The 25,764-nt window shown below is 49.7% G+C and overlaps 9 protein-coding genes across 9 annotated transcripts; 3 read left to right on the top strand and 6 right to left on the bottom strand.

The window, feature by feature from the left end:
• Positions 1–631: 631 nt before the first annotated feature.
• Positions 632–3,355, bottom strand: EI90DRAFT_3124368 (uncharacterized protein; the record flags this gene model as incomplete). Its single annotated transcript, XM_039063707.1, has 1 exon — positions 632–3,355. The coding sequence occupies one exon, from the start codon at positions 3,353–3,355 to the stop codon at positions 632–634; it is 2,724 nt and encodes a 907-aa protein (XP_038915423.1).
• A 141-nt stretch (positions 3,356–3,496) lies between these two features.
• EI90DRAFT_3124367 (uncharacterized protein) lies at positions 3,497–4,376 on the bottom strand (the record flags this gene model as incomplete). Its single annotated transcript, XM_039063706.1, has 3 exons — positions 3,497–3,669; positions 3,740–4,121; positions 4,176–4,376. The coding sequence occupies 3 exons, from the start codon at positions 4,374–4,376 to the stop codon at positions 3,497–3,499; spliced, it is 756 nt and encodes a 251-aa protein (XP_038915422.1).
• Positions 4,377–9,776: 5,400 nt separating this feature from the next.
• EI90DRAFT_3060332 (uncharacterized protein) lies at positions 9,777–11,357 on the top strand (the record flags this gene model as incomplete). The annotated part of the gene is made up of 3 exons (XM_039060485.1): positions 9,777–10,019; positions 10,092–10,503; positions 10,525–11,357. Exons 1-3 carry the CDS (start codon positions 9,831–9,833, stop codon positions 11,355–11,357), a joined length of 1,434 nt encoding a protein of 477 aa, XP_038915421.1. The 5' UTR covers positions 9,777–9,830.
• A 550-nt stretch (positions 11,358–11,907) lies between these two features.
• Positions 11,908–14,850, top strand: EI90DRAFT_2922071 (uncharacterized protein; the record flags this gene model as incomplete). The annotated part of the gene is made up of 2 exons (XM_039054787.1): positions 11,908–12,558; positions 12,598–14,850. The coding sequence occupies 2 exons, from the start codon at positions 11,908–11,910 to the stop codon at positions 14,848–14,850; spliced, it is 2,904 nt and encodes a 967-aa protein (XP_038915420.1).
• A 2,842-nt stretch (positions 14,851–17,692) lies between these two features.
• EI90DRAFT_2922149 (uncharacterized protein) lies at positions 17,693–18,946 on the bottom strand (the record flags this gene model as incomplete). Its single annotated transcript, XM_039054791.1, has 6 exons — positions 17,693–18,007; positions 18,057–18,221; positions 18,276–18,386; positions 18,441–18,570; positions 18,630–18,718; positions 18,767–18,946. Coding segments are annotated over 6 exons (990 nt in total), but the record flags the coding sequence as incomplete, so codon positions are not given.
• A 169-nt stretch (positions 18,947–19,115) lies between these two features.
• EI90DRAFT_3060317 (uncharacterized protein) lies at positions 19,116–19,944 on the bottom strand. The gene is made up of 3 exons (XM_039060484.1): positions 19,762–19,944; positions 19,611–19,699; positions 19,116–19,557 (listed from the first exon to the last, which is right to left on the bottom strand). The coding sequence occupies exons 1-3, from the start codon at positions 19,835–19,837 to the stop codon at positions 19,270–19,272; spliced, it is 453 nt and encodes a 150-aa protein (XP_038915418.1). The 5' UTR covers positions 19,838–19,944; the 3' UTR covers positions 19,116–19,269.
• A 415-nt stretch (positions 19,945–20,359) lies between these two features.
• On the bottom strand, positions 20,360–21,904 carry EI90DRAFT_3060314 (S-adenosyl-L-methionine-dependent methyltransferase). Its single transcript, XM_039060483.1, is given in 5 exon segments — positions 20,360–20,382; positions 20,393–21,249; positions 21,304–21,368; positions 21,428–21,715; positions 21,767–21,904. The coding sequence occupies 3 exon segments, from the start codon at positions 21,713–21,715 to the stop codon at positions 20,409–20,411; spliced, it is 1,194 nt and encodes a 397-aa protein (XP_038915417.1). The 5' UTR covers positions 21,767–21,904; the 3' UTR covers positions 20,360–20,382; positions 20,393–20,408.
• A 611-nt stretch (positions 21,905–22,515) lies between these two features.
• On the top strand, positions 22,516–24,709 carry EI90DRAFT_3060311 (WD40-repeat-containing domain protein). Its single transcript, XM_039060482.1, has 6 exons — positions 22,516–22,830; positions 22,885–23,198; positions 23,257–23,581; positions 23,633–24,165; positions 24,214–24,397; positions 24,452–24,709. Exons 1-6 carry the CDS (start codon positions 22,561–22,563, stop codon positions 24,611–24,613), a joined length of 1,788 nt encoding a protein of 595 aa, XP_038915416.1. The 5' UTR covers positions 22,516–22,560; the 3' UTR covers positions 24,614–24,709.
• A 94-nt stretch (positions 24,710–24,803) lies between these two features.
• EI90DRAFT_3145752 (transport protein particle component) lies at positions 24,804–25,752 on the bottom strand (the record flags this gene model as incomplete). The annotated part of the gene is made up of 6 exons (XM_039065337.1): positions 24,804–24,917; positions 24,971–25,063; positions 25,122–25,242; positions 25,303–25,398; positions 25,446–25,618; positions 25,681–25,752. 6 exons carry the CDS (start codon positions 25,750–25,752, stop codon positions 24,804–24,806), a joined length of 669 nt encoding a protein of 222 aa, XP_038915415.1.
• Positions 25,753–25,764: the final 12 nt, after the last annotated feature.

The raw sequence follows: 25,764 nt of genomic DNA, 5'->3' as shown, positions 1-25,764 counted from the left end.
TGTGTGATGAAGCGGTAGAACAAGTACTTGAACTACGGCGGCGATAACGTGACGTTCTCGGCACCGGACCAAATACACATACACAAACACGTTTACTTGGTGGCCGACATGCATCCTAAACTCTTGGTCAAGAGGAGCATCGCAACTGAACTAAGGAAAGACCTGGCGGATATGTTTCCATTGCACTACCTGTGCCCATCAAATTCTTGAGCGACAGACACCCCTCGTTCAAGAATGAGTCAGCCTCATTCTCGAATTCCCGCATAGCGAGAATATGAAGCAGCATGTGGTATAAAGAATGGAAGGAAACATGTTTACACAAAGTATAATGCATGTAAATTCAGGGAGAAATGAGATTACTTGCTCAGAGGCCTCAGGAACTCGCCAACAGAGCGATCAGCGTCTATCTGCAAAGTCCACATTCCCTTTTTGAATCGAAGCTCCTCTTTCTCTGATCCACGACTGCTGATAGTAACTTCTGCATGTTTCTCCCTTGCCCATGCAGCAATTCGGCGAATGAAAACATTCATTTCACCACCTTGAACCGGCCAAATTTCCGCCACGAAGTTGATACCACCATATGCATTGCGATCAATGCCAGCGCTGTAGTACAGCAAGATAGCGCAACAGATCATCTCGAAACGCCTGAGCTGAATCGTCCGCTGTTCACTTGGCAACGAGGCAATGCGCTCTGAAAGCCACGACGTTGAGAATGTGTAACATTGAAGCGTTCGCTTCTGGAGGACCTGGTGAGGACTCGCAGGGATTGGTGGGTAGCTCCAATAGTCCAGGACAACGTCAGGGATGATGTCATGATGAAGAGGAGGAGGGCCAATTGACGAAGTAGAGCTTGCTCGTATTCGTTGATAGCATGCTCATAGACACATGAGATGTACACTAGGTCGTCAGCGGAGGCGAAAGCCGCAATCCCCTTCAAATTCGAGAGAAGCATGCTGGTGGTGTGATCATCGAAAAAATGGCCCGTGGTGAAAATAAACTGCTTGAAGGAATCCACGAAATTCAATTCCTTCAGCAAGAACGTATGTCTCCATGCATGAGCGACATTATTGCCCTTGAGATCCTTCCTCAAGGAAGATCTGAGCATGTTCGCTTTAACACCCCAAACACCACGCGACCGATACTGGGCAGCGAGGTTTGCTGGCACGAGGTGATGCGGCAGTGTTGCATCCCAACATTGAGTGGATACTTCAACCTTGAACCACTTGTGTGCGGGAATCCGCACAAACGGGGTCGAAGTAAGCGAGCCACCAACGACTTGCTGTTCTTGTAGATGCTGCACTGGAGTGCTGTGGAGTCGGGGGCTAGAAAGTGGGTGGGCACGAGACTGAGAGCCATCGGAAAGCTGGGGGCGGGAATGGGAACGAGAGCGGGGGGCGGGGTGAGAATGGGAACGGGAACGGGAACGGGAACGAGAACGACGACGGGAACGACGACGATGGGAACGAGAATGAGAACGACGACGGGAACGAGAATGAGAACGACGACGGGAACGAGAATGAGAACGGTGACGGGAACGGGAATGGGAACAGGAATGGGAACGAGAACTACGACGGGAACATGAACGGGAACGGGAACGGGAACGATGACGGGAAGAGGGGATGCGAAGGGGGGAGAGGGAACAAGAATGGGAATGCAAACGCGAATGGGAATGGTGTTGTCGAGACACCTGATGCACGGGATGAGATGAAGATCCACGAGCAGGTGACACCGAGCGACACGGGGCAGGCCTCCGTGGAGGGGGCGATGTAGGCGATTGAACTGTAGACCAAGAACGCTTCATGAGGTGAGATGGTGGCGTCCGAGGCCTCTCAACAGTACCGCCTGCCTGGACCTCGCTTGACAACTGAGGCTCAACAAGGCCCACAGACGTTGACGCTAGTGGTCCCACAGGCCTCATCGTACTAGGTGGATCAACGTCCATCACAGCCGGTCGTGAGACAGCAAGCTCAGACAGAACGCCTGGGGGCAGATCCTCAAAGGATGTTCCTGAGTCTCGAAGAATAGTTAAACTATCCTTCCGACGCTGTTGGAGCTCGGTTTCGGACATCATCGCTCGTCGCTGTGAATTGGGCCACAACTTGTCAAGATACAGACGTAGAGTGGATGTCCGCACCCCTCTGCCAGCCTTGTTACCCAGTGCTGGCTTGGCTTGTTCCTCCGATATCCGCTTCAAACAGATCTCGCTCCCAAGGTATGCGCCAGCTATCAATAATCGCCCCTCTGGATGATCGAGTGTTTCCTTCACCCGCTGAAGTTCCTTATAAATTCGCCTCGAATAGGCCCGCCTGCTTTCACCCTGCTGTTGGGGATACTTCCGCTGCATCACCATGGTTGTGCTTATATCCAATTCACATCCACTATCCGAGCTGCCTGAGCTGTCGGGAATTGGAGGCGCACTTGAAGTGGAAGGCGCTGCAACGGGGGGTGCAACAGGGGGGAGAACGTGGGTGGACTGGTGACGACGATCAAGGGGATGCTGGGATTGTAGTCGTGAGGCTGTGTGGCCTACGATCAAGGGGGGCAGAGGTGGAGGAGGGAAATGCGGAGGAGCAGAGGGACGAGGATCAGGCTGAGCGTGGAAACCTCTTGGTTGGTGGACCGCCTCCGACTTGGCAACAGCCTCGATATTAACACCTCTGCCAAAGTGCTTTTGGAGCACAGTGGACGTACATTGGGGGAGGGCAATCGGCCGAGGGGGTTTAGACAGGCCCAGCTCGTCCGCAACAATCCACACAAGACTTTGCTTCATATTCGCCTCTGTCAGTGGATGGACTATCCAGGGGAAAGCCCGAAGGATGCTCGACGCGCTTTCCTCAAAGAAGAGATTTACTCGAACACGTTGCTCCACCCTGACTGGGCGGCTTGTCGCGACGTGTGCGGTTATCTGAGGTCTTTCTGTTGTTCGTGGACCGTCCCATACCCGTACCTGAAAAATAGGGACACCGTGACGATGAAGAGTCGATATATTACTATCGGACAAATCAAGGTCATCGAAGAAAGTAGCGCCCATCATGTTTTCATCAACTGGATGATGCAACAGTGGCCGGCGGATGGATTGATGGATTACGTCAACCATGGTGAACATAGCATACGTGCACCAGGCTCTCATCTCATACACGCCACAGCAGAAGTCTGCAAGAACGAGAGGATCAGGGTTATGGCCTGTTTGTTGGGGATAGAAGGGATAAAGGGACGCAAATTGATGGGACGGGGAAGACCAGGAAGGCCTGAAGGGGACAATATGAATACAACACGCAAGGTGGTTCCAGGCCAAGTATAACTCGTAGACGACCTCGAACCAATTGACAAGCCTCTCGCGAAGGTGTTGACTCATTATCCACGGCCTAGCGTTACGGAAATCATCTTGTATTATACTGTGGTAATCGAGGGGGGGTCATTGGCATAGCGGGTGAGGTAGGGATAGTGAGGACGGCTTAAACGATAAATGGTGGGGTTCTCCACAATGTCACTTGGATCAATCCTGGGGTATCCCATGAATGACCGTCGTAGAGGGGAGAGTGCCTTGCCGATCGTATGGATCCGCAGCCGAAAAACCTTCTGGATACCCCTGAAAATGATAGGCTTTTGCCTTCATACTGTTTGATGCGACTAGTCGCCAATGTATAACACAGTATACGTCGACAGACGCTAACGAATGATTTAAAAGTGCCCACAATTAGATTGAGTGACACGACATGAGGAGATGGATCCAACACACCGAAAAGTTCATTATCCTCTTTGATGACATCCTCAAGACGTTTGAGTCGAGATTCGGTCATGGGCCACTGATCCCGCAGCCAACGTACAGTAGTGCGCCGTAGATGACCAGAAACACGGTCGTAATTGAAAGGATCGAGAACTGGATACCGTTCTGAAGGCGTCAAAGGCACTGGAGTGCTGCCTTCAAATTCGACGATGACCCACCCAGGTCGTTCTGGCAATGAGAATCGCGGCTCTCCACCACCGAACCCATGACCAGGGGCGTCCGGGACAACCGCTGGCGGATGGGAGGGGCTGGGCTGGATAGCTGAACCTGACGAAGTACCGGCGTTGGATGGCGTTGGCTTTTTTTTGGTAAAACGCAAGTTACGAGGTATTGGCTGTAAACAAGGAACAATGAGAACTAGCTTTTGACGAAGGAAAATCGTGCTAACCTTAGCGGTCGAGGGACCAGAAGAGGTGATGGGTTCGCCCGTAGGTCGTTTCTCCGCAGCGACCTTGTCGGCTGCGTCAGAAACGAGAGACGGTTGCCCAGTGTTGTCGCCCGCCACATGCCCAGTGCCCTTGGATGTAGAGGAAGCCAAACCACGCTCAGTGGCCGCACAGTTCATGGAAGGGTACTGTTTTTGAGACATTGTTTGAGCTGGGGAGCGAACGATTGTACGATTGTGGAGCGAAATGATTAGACAAATGAATTCGGCCAAGTCCGCTTCACTATAGCAGCGTGACCTTCTGGGATTGCCGACAATATTGGCTGACAATGGGCGAGTCACGTTTCCGGAGCCCGTGAGAATAGTTCGGAGTGCACCTCGCAGCGACGATGGGTCCCGACTCCGCGAAGTGACGGCTATCAAGCTGCGAATGTTTATACTTACTGGATTCGGTATCAAAGAATATTGGGCCTCCTTATACTGTCTTGTTCTCTGCATTTATCACACCGCTATTCCTGGAATCTTATCAATCCGTCGGCCTCAAAGAATATTGGACCTCCTTATACTACAATTCAAATTCAAGCACACGCTGAGGCCAACTCACTTTGTTTATGTCGAGTCTTGCGGCGCCTTCGATTTATTTTTCTTGCCTGATTTGGCTCGGTTGCTGCCAAAGATAGTGCGCATTCACAGCGCTGATTATATAAACCACAATTTTTGGACCTTACGACTTTTCCTCAGTTCACGTACTACGGGACTGAGGTGAATATAAGCTTTTCCCTTTACTCTTGTGTCCGTCAAGTTGTATCTCATTCTTGTACACCAGCGACGTGATTACTTCAATATATTTCTAGTTCACATACTATGGGACTGAGCGACGATATCGCTAGCCCCATTTTGTCTTATTCTCTGTATTTATAACACCTCTATGCCTGGAATCCTATCAATCCGTTGGTCTCAAAGAGATATTAAGCCTCATACTGTCTGGTCCCCTGCATTTAGTAAACCTCTGTTCCTGGAATCTTATCAATCCGTCGATCCCGAAGAATATTGGGCCTCCTTTCACTGTCCTGTTCTCACACCTCTATTCCTGGAATCTTGTCGGCCTCAAAGAATATTGGGCCTCCTTATACTGTCCGGTTCTCTGCATTTAGCACATCTCTATTCCTGGAATCTTATCATTCCGTCGATTCCGAAGAATATTCGGCCTTGTCCTGTTCTCTGCATTTATCACACCTCTATCCTGGAATCTTATTATGTAATCCGTCGGCCTCAAAGAATGTTGGGCCACATTATACTGTCAGGTTCAGCACATCTCTATTCCTGGAATCTTATCATTCCGTCGTTCCGAAGAATATTCGGCCTCCTTTGTTCTCTGCATTTATCACACCTCTATTCCTGGAATCTTATCAATCCGTCGGCCTCAAAGAATATTGAGCCTCCTTATACTGTCCGGTTCTCTGCATTTAGCCCATCTACGGAGCTTCCCATCTCTATTCCTGGAATCTTATCAACCCGTCGATCCTGAAGAATATTGGGCCTCCTTTTACTGTCCTGTTCTCTGCATTTATCACACCACTATTCCTGGAATCTTATCAATGTATCTAGAACTGAGGTCCGTTTACAGTAATGTAGTAATTTCATATTATGTAACTGTAACTAGCGTTCATTCAACACTAGGTAACTATTGAGTAATGGATTTATGTAGTTTACGCGTCTAGAACTGAGTGGTCATGCAACGCTAGGTGTTCTAGTCTAAAATATTACATATCAATCCGGGTTTTGCAACAGCCACGTTCGCACGGCTGAGCGAATAAACGAATAAATTCGGCCAACTCCGCTACAAAGCAGCTGAGCGAGTAACTTGCCCAGAATCTATCACATGTCCCTTTATTCCGACTATATGGGAAATTCCGTTCATTCAGAATTTCCTTTCTGTATATTACCTTGGTTTGCACGCTATGCTAGCTCACCCTTCTTCACTTATACTGTCCTGTTCTCTGCGTTTGTCACACCACTATTCCTGGGATCTTATCATAATGTCAATGATCCCGCGTCGGAGCCGACCCTTTCGGAAGCAACTGAGAGGGCGTGACCTGGAATAGTTCAATGTCCACTCGCTTGCTACAGCCCCCGAGCCCTCGTAAGTGAAACCTCTCAGTCCAGACGCAAGTTCTCATGCAAGTTCTTCCATTCAGATCCCTTGCTTTTCCATCTGTACTCTGCGATCGAAACCTTTTCATTTTGGCGTTGATTAGTTTTGTTTTTGTGTTGTCGTTTGGGCTCTGCTGTCGAACGCCTTGTTGCCTGACGTCAAGGCTTGATCGTTTAGTCCCCTCGGCCACGTCGGATTTGAATCCTTTGTTCGAACTCTGTGACCAAGCGCCTTGTTGTCCGACATCGAGGCCTGATTGCTTAGTTCCTTTGGCCTCTCACTTTGCAATCGTGTGTCCATTGCTTAGCGTTGTACACTCGCTTGCTTAGTAACTTCAATATTGCTACACCTGTGTATTGATCTTCTTTACGCTTTAACGTGAGTGTATTTTCACTGGTGCTTTACATTGTTGGCCGACAGCGATTGTTCAGATGTACTCCAATTACAAAAAGTCAGCGAAGCGTTGTAGGCGGGATAATCGCCCACGCGCAGAGCCGGCTCGGATACCCGCTTCTACGACTATAAAACGACTTTCATTCACGCGACGACTCGATACGAATTTGGTATCCAAAAATAGTCCTAATTCGTACGATTCTGACGATACCAAGAACGTCCCAATCGGTGGAGATTTGACGGAGTTCCGTGTTGGAGAAGTTAGGCATGGCAGGTCACGAGTATGTGCGGGCGTGGGAATCTCAAGCGGCAACCCAGAATTCCAGCCTCACTCGTTCCCACGGCGTCTAATAAATTGGTAAAAATGCTCATTGGCTGCGTGAGAGTTATCTCCGGCTACATTTCCAATTTAGGCTCTTAATTCCGTAAATCCATTGAGATATCGCTTATTTTCTCTTATTTTCATATTTCACCATCATTTCAGTTATTGATTGATATTCTTTTATTGATACTGTTACCCTTTTCTATTATTTCGCCTAATAAGGTATCCAGGTGCCATATGGTACCAATATTCCCCATCTATTATTTCTAAAAATAATTATTTCTTATAATCCTGTACATACCGGATTTTGGAATAGAAGTTCTCCCCTCCCCCAAATTCTCTAAGGTGCTAGGACGCGCTAGAGAGGGTGTGAGTGTGTGGAATTCCAACAGTAGGAATAAGGGCAGTTGTCTAGCTCACAACGAGTGAGTAGTGGACGCTGAGCCCGGACCTTGCGGAAATCCTGGAGAATCCACCGCGGAGTTAAGGATCGAGAGTTGAGCAAAGTTTAGAGAGAGAGTAGAGGTTTTGGAGAGTTTGGCCCCACGAGCTTAGTCGGCATAGAGAGCCGCGAGCCCTCTTTCATTTCTGGTGGTCCTTACAGGGGGTCACTCTCATTTTACGGACGTTTCATCAAGTTTTCACGCATCGTTGGAGTTTATCAAGTCTCAGTTGGATCTTACGGACGCTGGACTTGGAGTTTATCAGTTCACACAAAGGAGTTTTACGGAAGTTCGAGGATTTTCATTGCGCGAGTCTAGGAAAGGGTACATTGGGTATCTACATGGCACACGTCGTTGAGCCATTTGGTTTCCAAGCTGAGGAGCACGGTCCTCAGCACGAGTACGAAGAGGTAGAAGAGGAGTACGAGTACGGTGACGGAGAGGGAGTCCTGGAGAATGATGGTGGCGAAGCACCGGAGTTGGATGGGATTCATCAGCATGTGGCTGGAGTCGCGGCCGCAACTGTTCACACAACAGTTACGCGCATGCCAGGGCCACGGAGTAGAGAAGCGCCGAGATTTAGAGGAAAGAAGGTGAAGAAGTTCTTGTACGAGTTCGAGTTGCAGGCACGGAGTGCGCGGCTATCGAATGTGCAGAAGTGTGAATACGTTGTTTCATACTGCACGGAGCGGGAGGCGAAGTTTATCAGGACACTCACCTCGTTTAAGACTAAGCATTGGAGTCAGCTTAAGTCGGAGTTACTGAACTTCTACCCTGCAGAGCACGAAGATCGAGTATATCGGACGCGAGACCTTAGAAAGTTCGTCAAGAAAGATCGCAAGATTAGACGCCGGTCCCAGTTCGACGATTATCGGCGGAAGTTTCAGGTAATGGCCTCTTCACTTGAGGAGAGAGGAGTTCTCCACACGGTGGAGCGCGACGACTGTTTCTTCAGAGGTATAAAGCCAAAGAGTTTTAGAAAGTTAATCAAGCGCGAGTTGAAGTCGCAGAGTAGGTGGACGGACCTTACGAAGCCTCCATCGATGAGCCAAGTTGTTGCGACGGCGAAGCATTTGTTGAAGCATGACTTGTATCGCGACGACGATTCAGATGTTGATTCGGATAGTGATGATGACGGATCGGACAGTGATTCGGAGTCGAGTTCAGGTAGTAGTGACGAGAGTTCAGACTCGGAGTCGACGGATGACGAGAGTACGAGGCGCACGGTTCGGAAGCGCCAAGAGGTTAAGGTAGTGAAGAAGGTACCAGTGAAGAAGGTCCAGAAGAAGTTGCCAGCGACGGCAGAGACGTCGAAGCCTGTGGATAAGAGACCAGAGGCGCCAGCAGTAGCTCCCAGAGTTGAGCCGGACGCGGGTTTCAAGTCCAACATGGACGATCTGGCGGATAGGATTAGCAAGCTGACGATTCAACTTGCTAGAGTGCACGATAGACCTAGAGTCGGACCTCAGCTGTCCACGGGCGGAACGTTAAAGTGTTACATGTGTGAAGACGAGGGGCACGGAGTTAAGGATTGCCCCGAGACGAGAGCATTCTTAGCGGCGGGTGTGTTGAAGCTCGATGCCACCAATAGATTGGTTATGGCAGATGGCAGTAGGCTACCCCATGCTTTTGGCGAAGAGAAGTTAGCGCGATTGATAAGACAGAAAGCCGCGATGCGCACCACAGCCAATCTAGAATGGATGCGCAAGTCTGAGACAGCGATTCACGAGTTTGGAGGGTTAGGAGATGCTGTGTACGAAGTGTTTCCAGCCGAGAGAACGGAGAAAGAGAAGGGGAGGTCGTCGAGATCGAAGCCATATGAGCGGCCGATGAGTCCTCAACCACCTCCACCCCAAGTTAGAACGATGCCGCAAGATGAGTTGAGAAAGAACGCAGCGCCACCGAGTCAGGCGTATGTTGAACTGCCGGCAAAGCCACCGGTTATTCTTAAGAGACCGTCTCCAGAGTCGAGTGGTCCATCGAGAATGGATGTAGATCGAGAAGAACCTTCGCGAGATAAGGGAAAGCAGAGAGCTGACCCTCAGGTTGCGTCGAAACCGAGAGCAGTTCCAAGCTCGAGTAAGACTAAGAAGTTGCCTGAGAACGTTGAAGTGCAAGACCCGAAGCGGGCGAGTTTTAGACAGAAGTCAGTTCCAGCGTATCGATTTGCGTCAGAGTTGCAAGATCGCGTTAAGAACGACGACTTGTTCGAGCGTTTGATGGACCAGAATGTCACTATTCCGCTGGGAATGATTTTCGGGACTTCTTACGAGCTCAACAAACGTTTGACTGCTGCAACGAAAATACATAGAATTCCTACGAGACAGACTAACGTGGTAGAGTACATGACGGACGAAGGAGAAGACGAAGACGAAGTGGAAGTGAAAGCGATGAACACAGAGGTTTCATCGATTTCGAAAGAGGTAGCCAACCTCGACGCGGAAGTTAAGTATGACGACGATCGGGCCAAGTATACTTCGGCCCAGAGTGATCCAGCTAGTAAGACGGAACGGACGGACGGATTCGCTATCTGTGTCAACGTGGATGCAGAGATCGCGTCAGCAGATCGAGTAACGCCGAAAGTTTTGGGATTAGGAAGTGATAAGAGACTTACGCGGACGTTTGAGCGCGGTAGTCGAGTGAGGCCCCGAGTGCGAGAGCCCCAGCTTAAAGAGCTCAGGCCTCCAGGCCTTCGTCGTAGTTCATGTGCGATGAGCACCAAGTCGACGATCGACTCAGAGATTAGAGAAGATGTTGCTATTCCAAGTGTGGATTCGAGTTTTGATGACAGACGGGCATCGATTGCCAACCTAGAGAGACAGGAAAGTCAAGTTAGTGACGGATCGTTGGAACGGATGATCAGAGACGAAGAGTTTGATTGTGTACGAGAGCGATGTGACGCGGAGTCACTGGCCAGCGGACATGAAGTTAGATTTGGAGAGAGCGCGATCGTCCCTGCGCCAGAGTCCCCAGTCGATTCGATTGACGATATGACGGATCTAGACGAAGTCCACGGAAGTCAGATCAGAGCACATGAAGGAAGTTACGAAATACCGTTTAAGTTTGACGACGACGAGTCGAGTACGATGAGTAGCGGCCACGTTGGCACCCCAGGACGAGTTCAGTATGACATGACGGAGTATGAGACCAGCGACGAAAGTTCATTGGATGTGATGGCAGCGGACGCACCCAGATCGCGCGAGTTTGATGTGATCGAGTCTGCAATGCCAGAGTGTTTGCCTCAGGCGAAAGTTGAGCAAGCGATTCACGAGGAGATAGAACGAGAGACAGAGTCAAAAGAGCTTAGGCCTCCCAGCCCTCGCTCTAGCATAGCCGGAATGTATGTCGAGTGCGCCGAAAGTTCAGAGTTCAGCGATTCAGGATGTAGCGAGGAGGACGTTGAGTTTAAAGAGCTAAGGCCTCTCAGCCTTTGCTCAACTGTGGTTGAGGAGTCCCTCAGCTTCAGTCCTAGCGAGTATTTGTATCAGACGGTTGACGACGACGAGGTTAGAGAAGAGGTTAGAGCGCGAGTGTCTCAGTCGAAAGATCCTCCGGCAATGCGGAGTGACTTGTGGAAGATGTACGGCCCCTGTGGCTACTTCATGCCCTGGCACTCATTCCCAATTGTCGTGGATCCAGCGCAGAGAAGTTCAGAGCAGTTGTTAGGATGTGATCTAGAGATCGAAGCGCCCACGGAGTCAAAGTTAAGCGCAGCGCAGCCACCAATTCAGAATGGCGGCAACGTGATCGAATTCGTTGAAGCACGATCTATGGCCACAGTTTTAGACGAGAACGAGAGTACAAAGACGCGCAGTTTTTCGTTTGAGTGCAGCGTGGCACAGAGAAGTTCTCCCCTCCCCCATTTTCTCTAAGGTGCTAGGACGCGCTAGAGTTGGAGTGAGTGTGTGGAATCCAACAGTAGGAATAAGGGCAACTGTCTAGCCCACAACGAGTGGGTAGTAGATTAGTTGAGCCCGGACCTTGCGGAATCCCGGAGAACCCACCACGGAGTTTTAGGATCGAGCATAGCGAAGTCAAGAGAGAAAGTAGAGGTTTTGGAGAGTTTGGCCCCACGAGCTTAGTCGGCATAGAGAGCCGCTAGCCCTCTTTCAGCGTCGAGTTCGGGATGCTCTCAAGCGTGAACAGAAATCGGGTATCGTGAGGACGACCCCAGTCAGCAGTATCCCCTGCATCCAAGCATACGAGGAATTCCAGAGGCAAAAGTTCAAATTGGCCCCATTACACGATGCCCCCACTTCATCTCAGGGTCCTTCAGCCGCAAATCCTAGTTCCCCTCCCCACACCTCACCTCATCCTATGGACGAATATATATCTGAGTCTCTTCACGTCATTTCCGGCAAGGAAAAGACATGTGAGCCAGCCCCCCCACCGTTACCCCTTGATATCATGTCTAAGCATGCCATGCGACGCAACCATCAGAGGACGCGGTGGCACGTAGATGTCCTGCCGCGTCTGATACGACCGTATATGAAGTGGATGCGGGAACGTTCTGCTTCATCAGAACGAAGCGAACCCCGTCAGCACTGTGATTGTGCCGGCCCTCACCGAGTGGATGACGTGCTCTGCGTCTACATGTCACGGCTTGAGAAGCGGCAGATAAGGCATTGTGAAGAGCAAACACTCACTGTGCAGCTCGTCGAATGCGGCTTGTTTCCCTGTGCCCCAGTCCGACCCGAACTTGCTGTGAGCATGGTAATGCTTGACTGGGCCTCTACGCTGTTCTTACACATGGCACCGAACATACGGGCGTGGACAACAACTGCCGAAATTATGCTTCAGCGTGAAGGGCATCATTTCGGGACTGCGAGTTCATTTCGTCGTCGCTTTAGCAACTCCCTTGTGCACTATCAATTGCTCATCAGACTCGTCGATGCAGAGATGGACCGCATGGCAAGCGCCATCCCCATTCCACCTCGTCTTCTGCCTGGCCACCTCTGCGAACCATCCTCGCCACCTTCAGTCTCAAATTGCCTTCCGGAATCAGACATGGATGTCGATCCTTCCCATCCAGATCCCAAGATCCCATCAGATTTAACGTCCAGCATACCCAGCGTTCTTCAAGCTCCGACCGTTCATGTAAATTTGGATGAGAACACTTCGATCGATGCGCGAGAATATCGAAATGCTCATACATCCCCTACGTTTTCACATCCTGACCTCCCCAGTGACTACCTCCGGGGAAGGTGTCCATGTTGTTTCGGCTCTACATCTAGTCCCACGTCCGAGTTGTCAGCAGATTGCATCGTTTCGTTCGATGCAAATTTTCAGCTGAAGAGGATCAAAGACTATGATAGGAGGCCCCAGTACCGCGGATTGAACAAGATTGGTTCTCAGGATCCCAAAATGACGTCACCTCAAACAATTGAGGTTCCCCGCGGTTATGCTGAGATGTGGCAGAGCAAGGTTGCTGAAATACGTGAACCCAAACGGAATTTTCGGGCTTCGAAAGGCAAAGGAAACATGGGTAGCGGCAAGGATGATCTTTCCAAGCAAAACCATGTCACCCCAGGGCTCAACCTGACAGAGAGCACGTATGATGGCTGTGAAGGCTCGTTCACGGCTGCCGACGGGGAGCGCCAGAAGGCATCCAAGAAGTACTTCGACGAAACGGGCATTATGTCTGCTGTCTGTCGTCACGGCATACCGTTATTCTACGTCAGCGTTTGGACTCCAGGGGAACAACAGTTCTACATACTTTCATTACTCGGGAAGCTTATAGAGCATCTCCCTTCGTCGTGGACCATCGGGTGCCTGTATGACATTGGTTGCCAGACTGATCGTGCGCTTCACAAGTGGAACATTGCACCTGAGTGGCGGTCACGTCTGGTGTGGGGCGTCTCTATCTTTCACGCCTATGGACATCAATGGGCTTGTCAGCTATGGTATCACCCTCGGAAGGATCGTGTCTGGGGTCTTTCGGATGGTGAAGTGTGTGAGCGTTTTTGGAGTGAACTGCGACAGCTCATACCAAGTCTTCGGGTTGCGGGGTACCACCGTCGTCTCTTTGTGCTTGACATGCAGATGAGCCATATCACTGATACGAAGTGCCTGGATTTGGGGAATTGGTTGCACCATCACATCACAAATGCCAAGAAACGTCTTGAGTCGGCTCAACAGGCCCTCAAGGAGCAGAATGTGGATGACATGCTGGAACATTTCAAGGCACAGCGTCAGTATCACTCGAAGCCTCAAGCTCGGCAAACCAAGACTCCCGTCCGCACCAAGATCGAGGCCATCATGGGCTGGAAGGCAACCATTGAGAGTTCTAGGTCACTTCTAGAAGACTTGAGGTGCAATATGCCTACCGGCTCTGATTCAGTGGCAGAACTCCTCCTGGCAGATTGGCAGGAACGCGTTGATGTCCTTGACAGCAGCATCGCGAGGCTGAGGAGTTCTGTAGAGAAGGCCACGAAGGAGTTGCAGGCTAAGGATGATACACATGAGGAACTCAAGAAGGCAGAGAAGGATGTATGGGCAAATGGCTTTTTGAACCTTCGTGTGCTGCGTGATCAGTTACTCCGCAAATTACGTGCAAGAAAACAGGAGCTGCAACGACTTGATCAATCTCATGGAGGACGAGTCGCTGACCAGAGTTTACGAGATCATGTAGACAAAGCAGTCTCTCGTCGTTCAGCTGGAGTTGATGCCACTCTGAAGAAGTATAACGATAAGATCTTACAATTGGCTGAGATGAGAGGGAGAAATGGGGTTGCTGAAGATGCATGGCTTCCCTCACCGCTCAGAAAGGAGGGTCTCTATAAGTTGGATGTAGATCAAGATATATGGCAAGATTGTGATCCTTCACAGTTCGAAGAGCTACCGGCATGGCTCGCTGATCCATGTGTAAAGGAAGGTATCCCTTCAGCACAGATGGTTGTCAGCTGCCAATCTGAGATTGCCAGATGCGAGGCTGAACATGCCAATCTCCGTCAATGGATATGGGAGGAGAGTTACCGAGCCGTTCACCTATACTTTGCTGCCCTTGGAAGTGATGTTGATGTTGCCTTTTTTTCCCTCATGCGGATTCACAGGCTTCATAAGCTACAAAATCGCTGGGAAGGAAGTACCAAAACTTTCGAGATCTCCGCTGGTACAAAAGATTGGGCTCCCAATGACCCTCCACCCTCTCTTCACGCGTTCCATAGTCTGCCCGAAGTTCAGGCTCTTGCTAAACATCATAACCCAAACCATTCACCCCCAGTCCACAGGGTGCCTGACGATGGTTCTGTCAGGTCCGACAGCGACGAGAGTGATATGTTTGAATTGAATGGTTCAGAGGAAGAAGATGAAATGCTTGCACGGTTAATAGAGGCAGCTGAGGCAGGTGGCGCATCTCTAGATTAGAATGTTTTATATATACATCCGGGGCGTGGCATTCAATATAACAATATATTTTGGACAACTCCGCATATATATATATATAGTCCAACTATGCCTTCGGATCTCCCCGTAAGTATTGGCAACTTCCCACATCAGTTCTTGCGCACAGACCTGGGGATGGTTATACTTAAGCATGGGCCCAACTCGGGTTCCTCCTTGTCTCTTTTCCCTTTTTCTGTTTCTTTCTGTTTCTTTCTACCCTTTTTTTTTTTTTTTTAATTCATCATTTCGTTTTCTGTTCGCTGTATGAATAGACAGTCAACCCCTTCCCGCAACCCCCCGGTGAGTTCTTGCATGCATGTTAACAAGGGAAAGATGGAAAATACAATGGAATAAAGAGGTTGTTTGATGACTCGGATGATGACGGGGAGGGTTATATGTATAGGAGGGGGAGTGCGCGTGTAGCATCCCTCCCGTTACGGAGGGGATTGTGGCGGTTGCAAAGCTTAAAAAAAGATGTAACTATGTTGTGTTTCAGGCGTGTGCGACATCCTAGTGGGTTGCTGCTACGCACCTGATGACTTGAGAAGCTTCTTTATACAATGATGTGCACACTCTAAATCACAGTATGTCTGCAAATGGTACTTTTCCCGCTTACCTTCGGCTTCAATACACAACGACAAGCGTGGAATCAACCTGAAGGCGCTTCATTCCCATGTGGAATTGATAGCGGAACATAGGTCAAACTCTTCAATATGCAAATCTCAATAGATGCACAGGGTTGAAAAAGAAAATCAACGCCGAAAATTATCATCAGCGGATATTGTTACTGTCTAGCAAGTCACTGGACACACTGAGCTGAATTCACGCTCAGACTCCAAGAGGGCAAGGACATCCGACTCACGAACTGGTACCTTGACGTTTCGAATGATAGAGCGTTGCATCTCGTCCATCAACTCAATACGAACCTGTGGGTGACGTTAGGCCCTGCGGATGAGCTGCAGAAATCTGCAGACCTGGGTCACACCTCCGCGAGAGCCAGTTCAACCCAAAACTTTAATGACACCGGCAAGTTTGACGGGTTGCTTTGCAGAAGTGGCATCCTGTTACGATGAGAGCGTTGGTCATGGAATTCAATAGTGTACAGCCAAGCGTGAGGATCGACTTTGAAATCCTTCATGATATCGAGAAATTGGTTGGCCACCGGACTTAACCTAAATGCGGGAGAGTACTTAACGTTGAGGGGATGCGGCCCAGGAGAGACAGGTGTCGTGGAGGGCGTGTTTGAGACATTCCAGGGGGACGGACTGCCGGTATCCCAGCCATATAGACTTGAAGATCACACTAAGCATAGAATGGCGACGTGACGGGAAGCGGAAGCGACAGGATGATATGGATGACTGAAGGAGACAGAGGAGCTCGCGCGTCAGAAGCATAAAGTCCACGTCATCGACAGGAAAGGGCGCAATGCAGCAAATCTGCAGCACTATGATACTCAGGATACAGTATTTGTCAGGGAGAATCATGACAAACAACGGCGATACTCTCGCCTCCGCCTCGCCATAAGGAGAGGTGAAGGACATTAAAAACGCAAGAGGTGCGACGGTCGAACGGAAGAACGTATGAAATATGAAAAGAGAGGGTCTCACCTTCAGCCCGCAGTGGCCCAAGCCACGTTAAGCAACCTGCAAAGCGGGGGACCCAACATCGACCGAGAGGAGAGAGATTGATATAACAATATAACAATAAATTCGGACAACTCCGCAGTAACATGTGGCAACGGACCACATGACATCGGCAGCCGCGGCAAATGTATTCAGGTGCCACCTGTATATACATGGTGGATATACATGAATGTCTATGTATATACAAGGATATCCATGTATATACAAGGATATACATGAATGTTCGCGCAACTTTCCCCGGTTCGCCGCACTTTGGGATTTGTATATCCTTGGATATACAGCCTCGTTTTGGCCCATTAGGCCTATTTTATTCAGCCAAATACCCCACCTCTTAAGGTCTCCGAGAGAGGGTTGACCAGCCTGGATTTTCGCTGAGTTTCGAACATGTGACACACAGCGCTTGATTCAGACCCATTGTGGGAAGAGGACTCGTCAACTGCGGTTGTTGAGGCCCAAAGATTTGAGGGCTGAAATGGGGGCTCTGGATGGAGCGTGGCCATGGTCCTCGCCAGTATTCCTTCCATCAACCGACAGTCTGAATGCCGTCAAGTTTCAACCAGATCACCAATGACATTTCTACTGATATTGGCATTGGTGCATACATCTTAAGTGCTTTTACATGCGCGCTGGTGCCGAGTCCATGACCAAGGGTTACGGTGCTGGTGTCGTGGCCTCTGAATCTCCCTCCGAGGTTCTCACCAACCTAGCTGCTGAAGATTGCCGACCTCCTATGGGTATACCGTGTCACATCCGAAAACGTTAGACCCCGGCGTCTCTCGCAAAGACTAAGATGCTTTCGCTGCCGCTCCCTTCCACTAGTACTCTCAAGGCCGAGGTCGTCGTTGACTGAGATGATCGTATCAGGGGGACCCAAAGAACATACATCCAGGCTTCGAGAAAACTGGTCTCACACAAGCAGCTGATACCAACTTCTACGAAATCAAGGAGGCCTCTTCCAGTCAAGCGCTCCGCAGCGTCAGTATCCCCGAGAACAAGGCCAACCCTCATGGTGGCGGTTGCAGTACGTCAATTGGTTGGGTTGGTCTTCTCATTTGTGAGTTACGTTCTGATATCCTCTCAGCTGTCCCAGTTTCGCGTTGCTCATGTTTGAGGCTATGTAAAGAACTATTTTGCTGGCTTCCGACGCATCACATTGTAACCTCCACAATTTCACTAATTGCCTACAAAAGAACCCCTCCTGCAAGTTGGAGTTGAGCAGCAAGAATGTTACAAAATGCTGGCGACGCAACGTAAACGTGAGGGAAATCTGTGTCATCTCCATCATCTATCATCTGTGCAATAATGTCCGCAGCGCCACTCATCCTCAAGACCCGAGCCACAGCAAGCCGGAGGTTACAAAGTAACGGGTTGGGGCCTGGTCCAAGTCGTGCTGCCTCAGGGCCCCCTCCAAAGACAATCTGATCCCCACCACAAAGGCGAATGATTCCGGGCCCCTCCTCAGTCTCATAGGGAACTCTCCTATAGATGTATTTAATCTTAGGATTGATGAGTGATGGCAAAGCACGTCGAGCTTGAAAATCGCACCATTCCGTTCTCGTTGCGGGCCTCAATTCCCCAGTAAATGTCACCATACGCAGTTTGCGCATCTGATTGGACATGGATAAGGTTGCCTAGGCCATTCAATTGTCCCAGAACAAGGTCACGGACAGCTGCCCCGGCGAGCATGCCAATGCACTTGATAGTATCAGGCTGTGCAGTAGAACGAAGATTAATCAATGCTACCTTAGAATTGTAGTGCTATACCTTGTTATGGACTGAGTTAGGAATTATATGGGCCAAAATTGGCTTAACACTATACTTAGTGTTGAAAGGCACGCCAGTCAATGGACATGACTGGCCGTCACGTTTGAATATCTGAATCAACATGTTGAGATTTCAGTAGATGTGTTATTCGCTTTCACGACATACCAGAGCTTTTAGAGCAGCGTGCTTCCCAGTCCCGAGCCCTTCTGAGGCAGCCATCTGTAGGAGTTCGTCCGTATCCTTTGCGATGAAATCGTTAATCGAAGGGGGTGTCCTGCTCCCAGATTTACGACGACTAGGATTCATAACTGACGTGAGTTTTTCACCAGTTTCTCAGGAGATTGGTATCAAGACCTACAAGCAATGCAAAGATGGGTGAAAAGTTCTGCGCCCATCTGATATATTGGAGAGAAGTTGATTGTTTCTCGATCGACCCCTTCGGTCTCAGAATGAAGGGGGGAAGAGGATTTTGTGTACCGAAGGATCTTAACTGAGAAGGGATGAGTAGAGAATGCCCACGGAGAGGATCTCGACGCACTATTTTCCTCAAGCTGGGGATGACATTGCCCAACCACGATCCAGAAATGATCAACTAATGTTCCGCCTAACGCTTGTGACTCGGCGATGAAACCAGACAAGAGCTTTGGCGTGATAGCCTTGAACTTGCTGCCTTGACCTCCTGAGGATTAAATACAATAGTCCCATGACTCCGCTGGTTGGTGAGTTGACGTCGGTGAGACATTTCGTGAGCTTTGAGCACGTAATTACGTGCTAAACCTCGGGAAATCGCAACTAGCTTTTTCATTCAGACAAGTATCTCATTAGAACCATGCGGAGTTGCCACGAAAAATGCGTATATTCCACTCATACAGTGTGGGGCCACAACATACACTAGTGACTATACAGTGCAGTGGCATTGATGTTCAGTGAAAATACGATGCTAGAGTGTAAGACAAGCTGTCATCCAATCTGTCCATGATCGAGCTACCAGATCTTAATTCAAAGGATCGCCGCCCCCTTCCCATCCACCCCTGTCTCGGCCGCTGCCTCTATTCTTACTCTTGGCCATCCGCCCACCGAGGCTTTTGTACATTTCCCTCATCTCGATCTTTCCCAGTCCTGTCCCATTGGGCCCAGAATTTTCTTGGGCCCACCGTTCCTCGCGCATCTCCTTTGGTGTTGCATGACCAGAACCGGAATACTGGGGAGTTGCATAACCATAGCGTGATGTGTTTCCATCTAGTTCGGCACTATGGCGGAGTGTCTGAAAATAGGTTTTACGCTGCCAGAAGTCTTGAGGAAATAGATACTCTGACGTTGCGCACGGAAACGTACCCAATTCTCCTTCGACTCTCTTCTAGTCCACTTCCCTGTCGGAAGGGACTTGTCACCAAATTCTTCCTTCCTGTAATGACGGAACCATACTGACCAAATCCGATGACCCATTAGCGTGCTCGAGGCAAGATAGTGAAGTAAGGGCGCTTACAATAATTCAAGCTCTGGCTCTTGTTCCATTTTACGCAAACGCGCGATGCGCTCGCTAAGTCCTTCGAAGAGAGCATGGAGAAAATGCGTTGGATGAGATCGGTTGTGAGGACCCGCAGAGGGTCCGTCTTGGATTTAGGGGTGGATAAAGTGATGTGGAGAGGGCCTGGCGCCTTACGCAGCGCAGCACCTGATCTAGTGGGTGATGTTGATCGGGAAATGGGACGTGAGGCGACCCTTCTGGGGGTGCCTGGTATCGACACCTTAGGCGATCGCGAGACAGTAAGGACACACTCCGCAGTGTCAAAAGTGAAAGGAGTGCTCACAACATTAATGTATTCGTCGTCATCGCTTCCCGCATCCTCAAAGGATGGCGTGGCGGCTCGTCTGGCCGGGGACTCAAAAGAGACGTCAAGATCTCTGGATTTTGCGGAGTGCAGACCCCCATTAACAGTGGGTTTGAGGACGTCCTGCAATAGCGACATAATGTACTTTTGCGATCTAGTAAGCGGTACAAGGGATGTTCGGCGCAGAAGATCTTCCCGCGACCCTCATATACCTTTCGGGCTTTGAGTTTGGACTGATCGATAACGTAAGCATGAATGATGTAAGCATGACACTCATGCCACTTCTCAGCATTGGTAATCATTAATGAAACACCGAATGTACGACAACTCTACGGAGAACAGCAACACTTTCAACGTGCGCAGTTTGCGGGAAGAGATCGAATCCTCGCAAACTGTCTAATACATAGCTGCCCTCACTCTTGACCTCCATTTTTCTTATCAACATACCCACATCCCTTGCCTGTGTATGAACATTGCAGCTAACATACACCAGCACGCTAGGGCCGAAGCTCACAACCTGATCTATGAACGCCTCGTCGCAACCCTTCCGAGGTGGATCAACCACAACAACAGTGTCATCAGGCGGGAATGTTTCTTCTGAAGAGGACAAAACTGAGGCGAAGATGTCTTCGGATTTGCCTGCATGAAATTTGTGCTTTGAGAGCGAAAGCCCATTGAGATTTGTGTTGTGTTGGGCAGCGCGTATCGCAGCAGAGTCTATTTCGATCCCAGCCACGTGGGAAAAATGCGGAGAGAGGGTTAGAGAAAATAAGCCCGAGCCACAGTATGTGTCTACGAGGTGAGTTGGGGACTTGCGGATTGTCGAGCCTGGCTCGAGGGCCTCTCCTTCGCTGGACGAAAAAATCGCATCGCGAACATGCGAGGTAAGGGGTTCTAGAGCCGAGTTGTTGTTTTGGAAGAAGGATCCGGCGGAGAACTCGAATAACGTATCGCCCACGCGCTCCCGCACTGTGGCCTTGTGGGATGTGATGCAATAATGTCGCTCATCTTGATCATCTGTTTCCGCTATCACGCTCTTTGTAAACGCCTCCTCCCCATTGGATAGGTTGGTTTCCCACACGGGTACGGCTAGTGAATCACGAAGGAGAAGTGTTGCGCCCTTCTTGTAGGTCGAGATAGTCCTTCCTCGACGGGAGTAATTAGTTACTACGCGAGCAAGCAGTGATACAACGTACTGCTGGACATTTTTTCGTGCAATTTCTAAGCCTTTATTGAGCACATCTGTTGCGATTGGACATTCCTGAGGGCGGGAATTCCCGCTCAGCCAGTCAGCAGCAGCAAGTGGCAAGGGCTAAGAACCTCAATGTCCATAACCGTCCGACGACCTTTCTGGTCAAACCCTATTCGAAGTTCCCATTCTTTCCGCAGTGGATCGGTGCTACCAGATGCCCCTTGAGCTTCTGTTTTTTTGCCTTTCGGAGGTGCGTCGAAGTGAGGTGTAATTTTGGTTCGGTATCCATACTGATTTGGCGAGGGAATAGTCGGAAGGACTGCAGGGACCTGGTCAGGGTTCAGCCCGGAATATGTAGCGTAAGCTTTCTCCACTACCCTCCTCTTGAAAGCTAACTGCTGATGGTACGGGATCATCTACGCGGCGACTGAGATCGGGGTAGACTCCGCTAACTGTTGTGAACACACTTGGTATTGACATCCACCACAGGTCCCAAAGTATCTGCAACGAACGAGCGAGTCATCCCTCAGCTCGAGGTTGGGCGTTATAACTTCCAGTAGATCAGCGTAGGAATGCAATCGTGAATGCCGATATACGCGAGCCCGAATGGTCTCCGCAGGGAGAGCAAAGGGAACGAGTACAGCCCACGGTGTATGAGGCCCAGGCAACAGCGATATCGATTCCCCTGGCTAAAATATGTATTCTGTGAAAACGAAAACCCCGAATACGCACTTACCGCTCGAGCTGATGTCACGAACAGTAAGTTCGACTTCTGAGTAGAGCTCCACCGGCGCGTCATAGTCTCTCTCTTCGCGTTCTGCTTGTGAAACAACCTCCTCTCCCAGTAAAGTAAAAACATCCCGGAGATTTACATCCTCTGGGGACCCAGACTCGGGTGGTGGCCTCCTTTTGGCTTTCTTCGATTTTGATTTTCCCACTTGTCTTTTGGGTATCTCAGGCGATATATTGGATTCCTTATCAACTTGCAACTCCGTTGAATCTTGAGCAGGGTTTTGGGCAAAGACAGTGTCAAGAGGACCAGAATCATGTTCAGGCGATTGGACACGTGGCTTCTTCGAAAAGGATGGCTGAGAAGAAGGGGTGGCTGATCTAGGCCTGTAGAGCCCCGCTGAGTGCGACATCTGAAGGATGTGGGACGATCGAGAACAACGCCTTCTAAACACCAACTGAATTGGACGAGTCCACAACATGATGTGTACAGCCACACAAATCCTCGTCTTTTCAAAGTTCATAGCTCAACATGGAGGCGCCTAGAAAACGGTTACGGTTTGACGCAGATGACCTGAGTGATGAGGAGACATTTGGACTTGATTCGACACAGCCCTCAGCATTGTCTGGCATCCCGCAAGATCATGAACCGCAAAAGGACGAGGACGAACTAAGACTTGAGCGCATCCTCTTTGGCAAGCTGTCTGCTCCGAAGGTCAAGCCACGAAAGAAGGAAATAGGCGACTCGCCTGATGCTGAACAGTATGTGACTACTGGCTTGGAGAATGTGCGGGATGAGGATGTGAGTTATCGTGATTCCTTTACTCACTGGTCGACCAACGAATTCGTGCCAAAGCTCTTTGTGATGGATGACCTTGTCACTCCTGTGACGGATTTGCTTGGAGATGAGGAAGATGAGATACCCCAAATGTCGGAGAGTTCTGTTGAATCGGATGACGAGTCCGAGTCCAATGGGCCACAAGATTCGACTTCCGCTTATCCCCCCCGACCGACGTACGAAATCCCAAAAATCAAATCCGCTTGGGCAGACCCGTCCGATGACAACATCAAAATATCTCTTGCGGCTGATACACGGCTCTACAAGCTGCGCGACTCCCTCGCAGATGATGAAGTTACAGGGAGGATTTACGAAGCTAAATTACGGAGACAGTGAGCACCGCCGAGTCCTTCATGCGGTAACAACTAATGATAAACATCTTATTTGAAGGTTTGAGCGCATGAACCCCACTCCGGAGTGGGCAACCAATGCACGCGGCAAACTCCACCAGAAGCGGAAACGTCTTTCTTCCCTTGACGGTGCTGAGGATGAGCACGAGGAACTAGAACACCTTCTCAGATCTACCTCCGGGATATTGAACACCTCAGCCAAGGCCTCGGCGCTCCCGTCGGATTCCTTGAAGATTGAACACCTTCGTGATGCAAACAGTGCAGCTAGGTCCTACGCCTCAATATTATCTGTCCGATTTCATCCCTCTCCTACTGTGTCTGTCATGCTCTCGACGGGGATGGATAATCGTTTACGCCTGTTCAATGTATGTTCTCGCCTTCATGATCTCCCTCGTTCTAACATGTTTCAATTGCAGATCGATGGATTGATGAATCCACTCCTACATACCGTTCATGCGACCGAGCTTCGCAAACCCCGCGCCATTTTTCACCCCACTGGCTCCTCTATCCTCTTAACCGCTGAAAGACCCTATTACTACGTTTATGACATCCAGTCTGATCGCTTCGTGAAGTCTTCCAGTGCCTTTTGGAAGAGCACCACATCCAGAGGAAGGATTCTCCAGGATCGTGTGGTTGATTCATTCTCCATGTCTAAGTTTTCGCCGGATGGCAAATTTCTTGCCGTCGGCGGTCGAGATGGCTATGTCTACCTTGTTGACTGGTCACAAAACATTACAGGAGGACCAGTTACAGGGAGTATGAAAATGAACACCGACATCAAAGATTTATGCTGGGTTGGCCAAGATCAACTGATGACACTAGGTGATAATTCCGAAGTTTACTTGTGGGATATCGGCATGCGACGATGCATAAGTCGTTGGAGGGATGAAGGCACCTATAAGCCAAACATACTCGAAGGGAGTACCAAAGGTGACTACTATGCTGTTGGGTAAGTCGATTGTCTCCATCTTGGGATATTACTGACGCTAGGACGAAGGACACATACAGGAATCGTCAGCGTTTATGATCGCTCCGCCGTGCGACAAGATTCTATGGGAAGAAGCGTCAATCCCCTCAAAGAAATTACCAACCTGAAAACCTCCATCACCAGCATGAGGATAGATCCTTCCAGTCAGCTCATCGCTGCAGCGAGCGACGACAAAGAATGCCAACTCAAGATGGTGAGTTAAGTAACACCAGTGCAGTCATCGGTATTGAACGTATCCTCTTTATAGATACACCTCCCAAGTCTCAAAGTATTTGCTAATTGGCCAACTCCCATGGCAATTCATGGTTCAGTTACTGCGTTGGACTTTTCTCCAGGAACGGAATATTTCGCCGTCGGAAATGACAAAGGAAGAGTCATGCTGTACTCTCTGAAACACTTTGCTGTTTGAAATGTAAACTGTGCTTGCGTCGACAAGTATTTTCGTGGGATAGTGTATCGAAAATACTAATGGTGTTAACTAATCATTGTTCGTGAGCCCGTCACAGCGAATAGCGTAATGATCGATGAAAGCATTCATAAAGTCTTTGCAAGTTTGACCTGAAAAGTACCTAAACGCGGAGTTGGAGGTGGGTGAAGCTTTATCGTAATCCGTGCTCACATTGTGGCAATGTGGTGACTTCTGGAATGACGGCCCCGGGGATCCCAAGGCGCTGAAGAGCGCCCTTGATTAAACCAGCGGGGTAAGCGAGATACTGGGAAACAGATATGAGATTGCCAATGATTGGGCCGTCAGACAGGGGCTAACCAGGTGAGCCTGCCGCAATGATTCGGCGCTGCCTTGAGGCGAAGATATTCGTAGCAGCGGTTTGAAGGAATTATCCTGGAGGACATAAACACCCTAGCAGCAGCGATTAATCTAGTCGATCAGTATCGAACAGCGGGACCGCATTCATTACCCGATGATTTGTCCGGAGATTGTCAACTGGCTTATCCCATATGGCTGTCCATACGTCCTTGCAAAGAAATTTGATAGTGTCCAGGGGGTCGGTGAAACGTGTAGAACGACTACGGGTTAATCTTTGACATCAGGCAAGGTGATGAATAAACTGTGAATCTAAGAGAGACATCCGATCATACCGTTCTGCCAGATTCCCACCAACGATAACGCCAATATTTTCTAGCCTTTGCCGTGCAGCAACGTCCTCTTCATCTGAAGGCTCGCCAGTTGACGGTCTAGGGGTTGAAGCAGTCGAGTTTACTGAATCTCGAACGCTGCCAACCGCTGCCTTTGGTTCCTTCTGAGACGGTGGGGGGCAACGTATCCAGCGTCAATTAGCTCCTTTTCTCGCCGTTTGAAGCGCGCATGAGCAATTTTAGAAGAATGTTTGAGGGTATGTGTGAATTCAGTGACTAAATAATCTAGCGCTGCAGAATCGACTTGACGTTGACTCGGCTGTAGAGTTCGTTGCCTATTTAGCTAATGAGACAAAGTTGAGGGGCCAACGGGAGACATACATCGCTCATTGGGCCGCCGCTGGATGCGAGCGGCGACGTTGGCTGGTTGGTTTGTAGCGCTGGGCGGTTCATCACCAGTCTCAA

Source organism: Cantharellus anzutake (assembly GCF_015039405.1).
Source record: "Cantharellus anzutake strain C23 chromosome Unknown EI90scaffold_27, whole genome shotgun sequence".
Classification (NCBI taxonomy): domain Eukaryota; kingdom Fungi; phylum Basidiomycota; class Agaricomycetes; order Cantharellales; family Hydnaceae; genus Cantharellus; species Cantharellus anzutake.
The sequence above is the reverse complement of the archived record's forward strand: the minus strand, read 5'-3'. Positions and strand labels throughout refer to the sequence as shown.

Excerpts from the sequence above, each read along its gene's own strand:
- EI90DRAFT_3060317 (XM_039060484.1), bottom strand. The coding sequence starts at position 19,837 with ATGCTCTCTTCGAAGGACTTAGCGAGCGCATCGCGCGTTTGCGTAAAA. Across the intron at positions 19,700-19,761 it reads GAGCCAGAGCTTGAATTATT|TATGGTTCCGTCATTACAGG; the intron begins GTAAGCGCCCTT and ends GGATTTGGTCAG. Across the intron at positions 19,558-19,610 it reads GAGAGTCGAAGGAGAATTGG|CGTAAAACCTATTTTCAGAC; the intron begins GTACGTTTCCGT and ends GACTTCTGGCAG.
- EI90DRAFT_3060314 (XM_039060483.1), bottom strand. The coding sequence starts at position 21,715 with ATGATCCCGTACCATCAGCAGTTAGCTTTCAAGAGGAGGGTAGTGGAG. Across the intron at positions 21,369-21,427 it reads GGACGGTTATGGACATTGAG|GAATGTCCAATCGCAACAGA; the intron begins GTTCTTAGCCCT and ends TCCCGCCCTCAG. Across the intron at positions 21,250-21,303 it reads GCACGAAAAAATGTCCAGCA|GACTATCTCGACCTACAAGA; the intron begins GTACGTTGTATC and ends CCGTCGAGGAAG.
- EI90DRAFT_3060311 (XM_039060482.1), top strand. The coding sequence starts at position 22,561 with ATGGAGGCGCCTAGAAAACGGTTACGGTTTGACGCAGATGACCTGAGT. Across the intron at positions 23,582-23,632 it reads ATCGTTTACGCCTGTTCAAT|ATCGATGGATTGATGAATCC; the intron begins GTATGTTCTCGC and ends TTTCAATTGCAG. Across the intron at positions 24,166-24,213 it reads GGTGACTACTATGCTGTTGG|GACACATACAGGAATCGTCA; the intron begins GTAAGTCGATTG and ends GCTAGGACGAAG.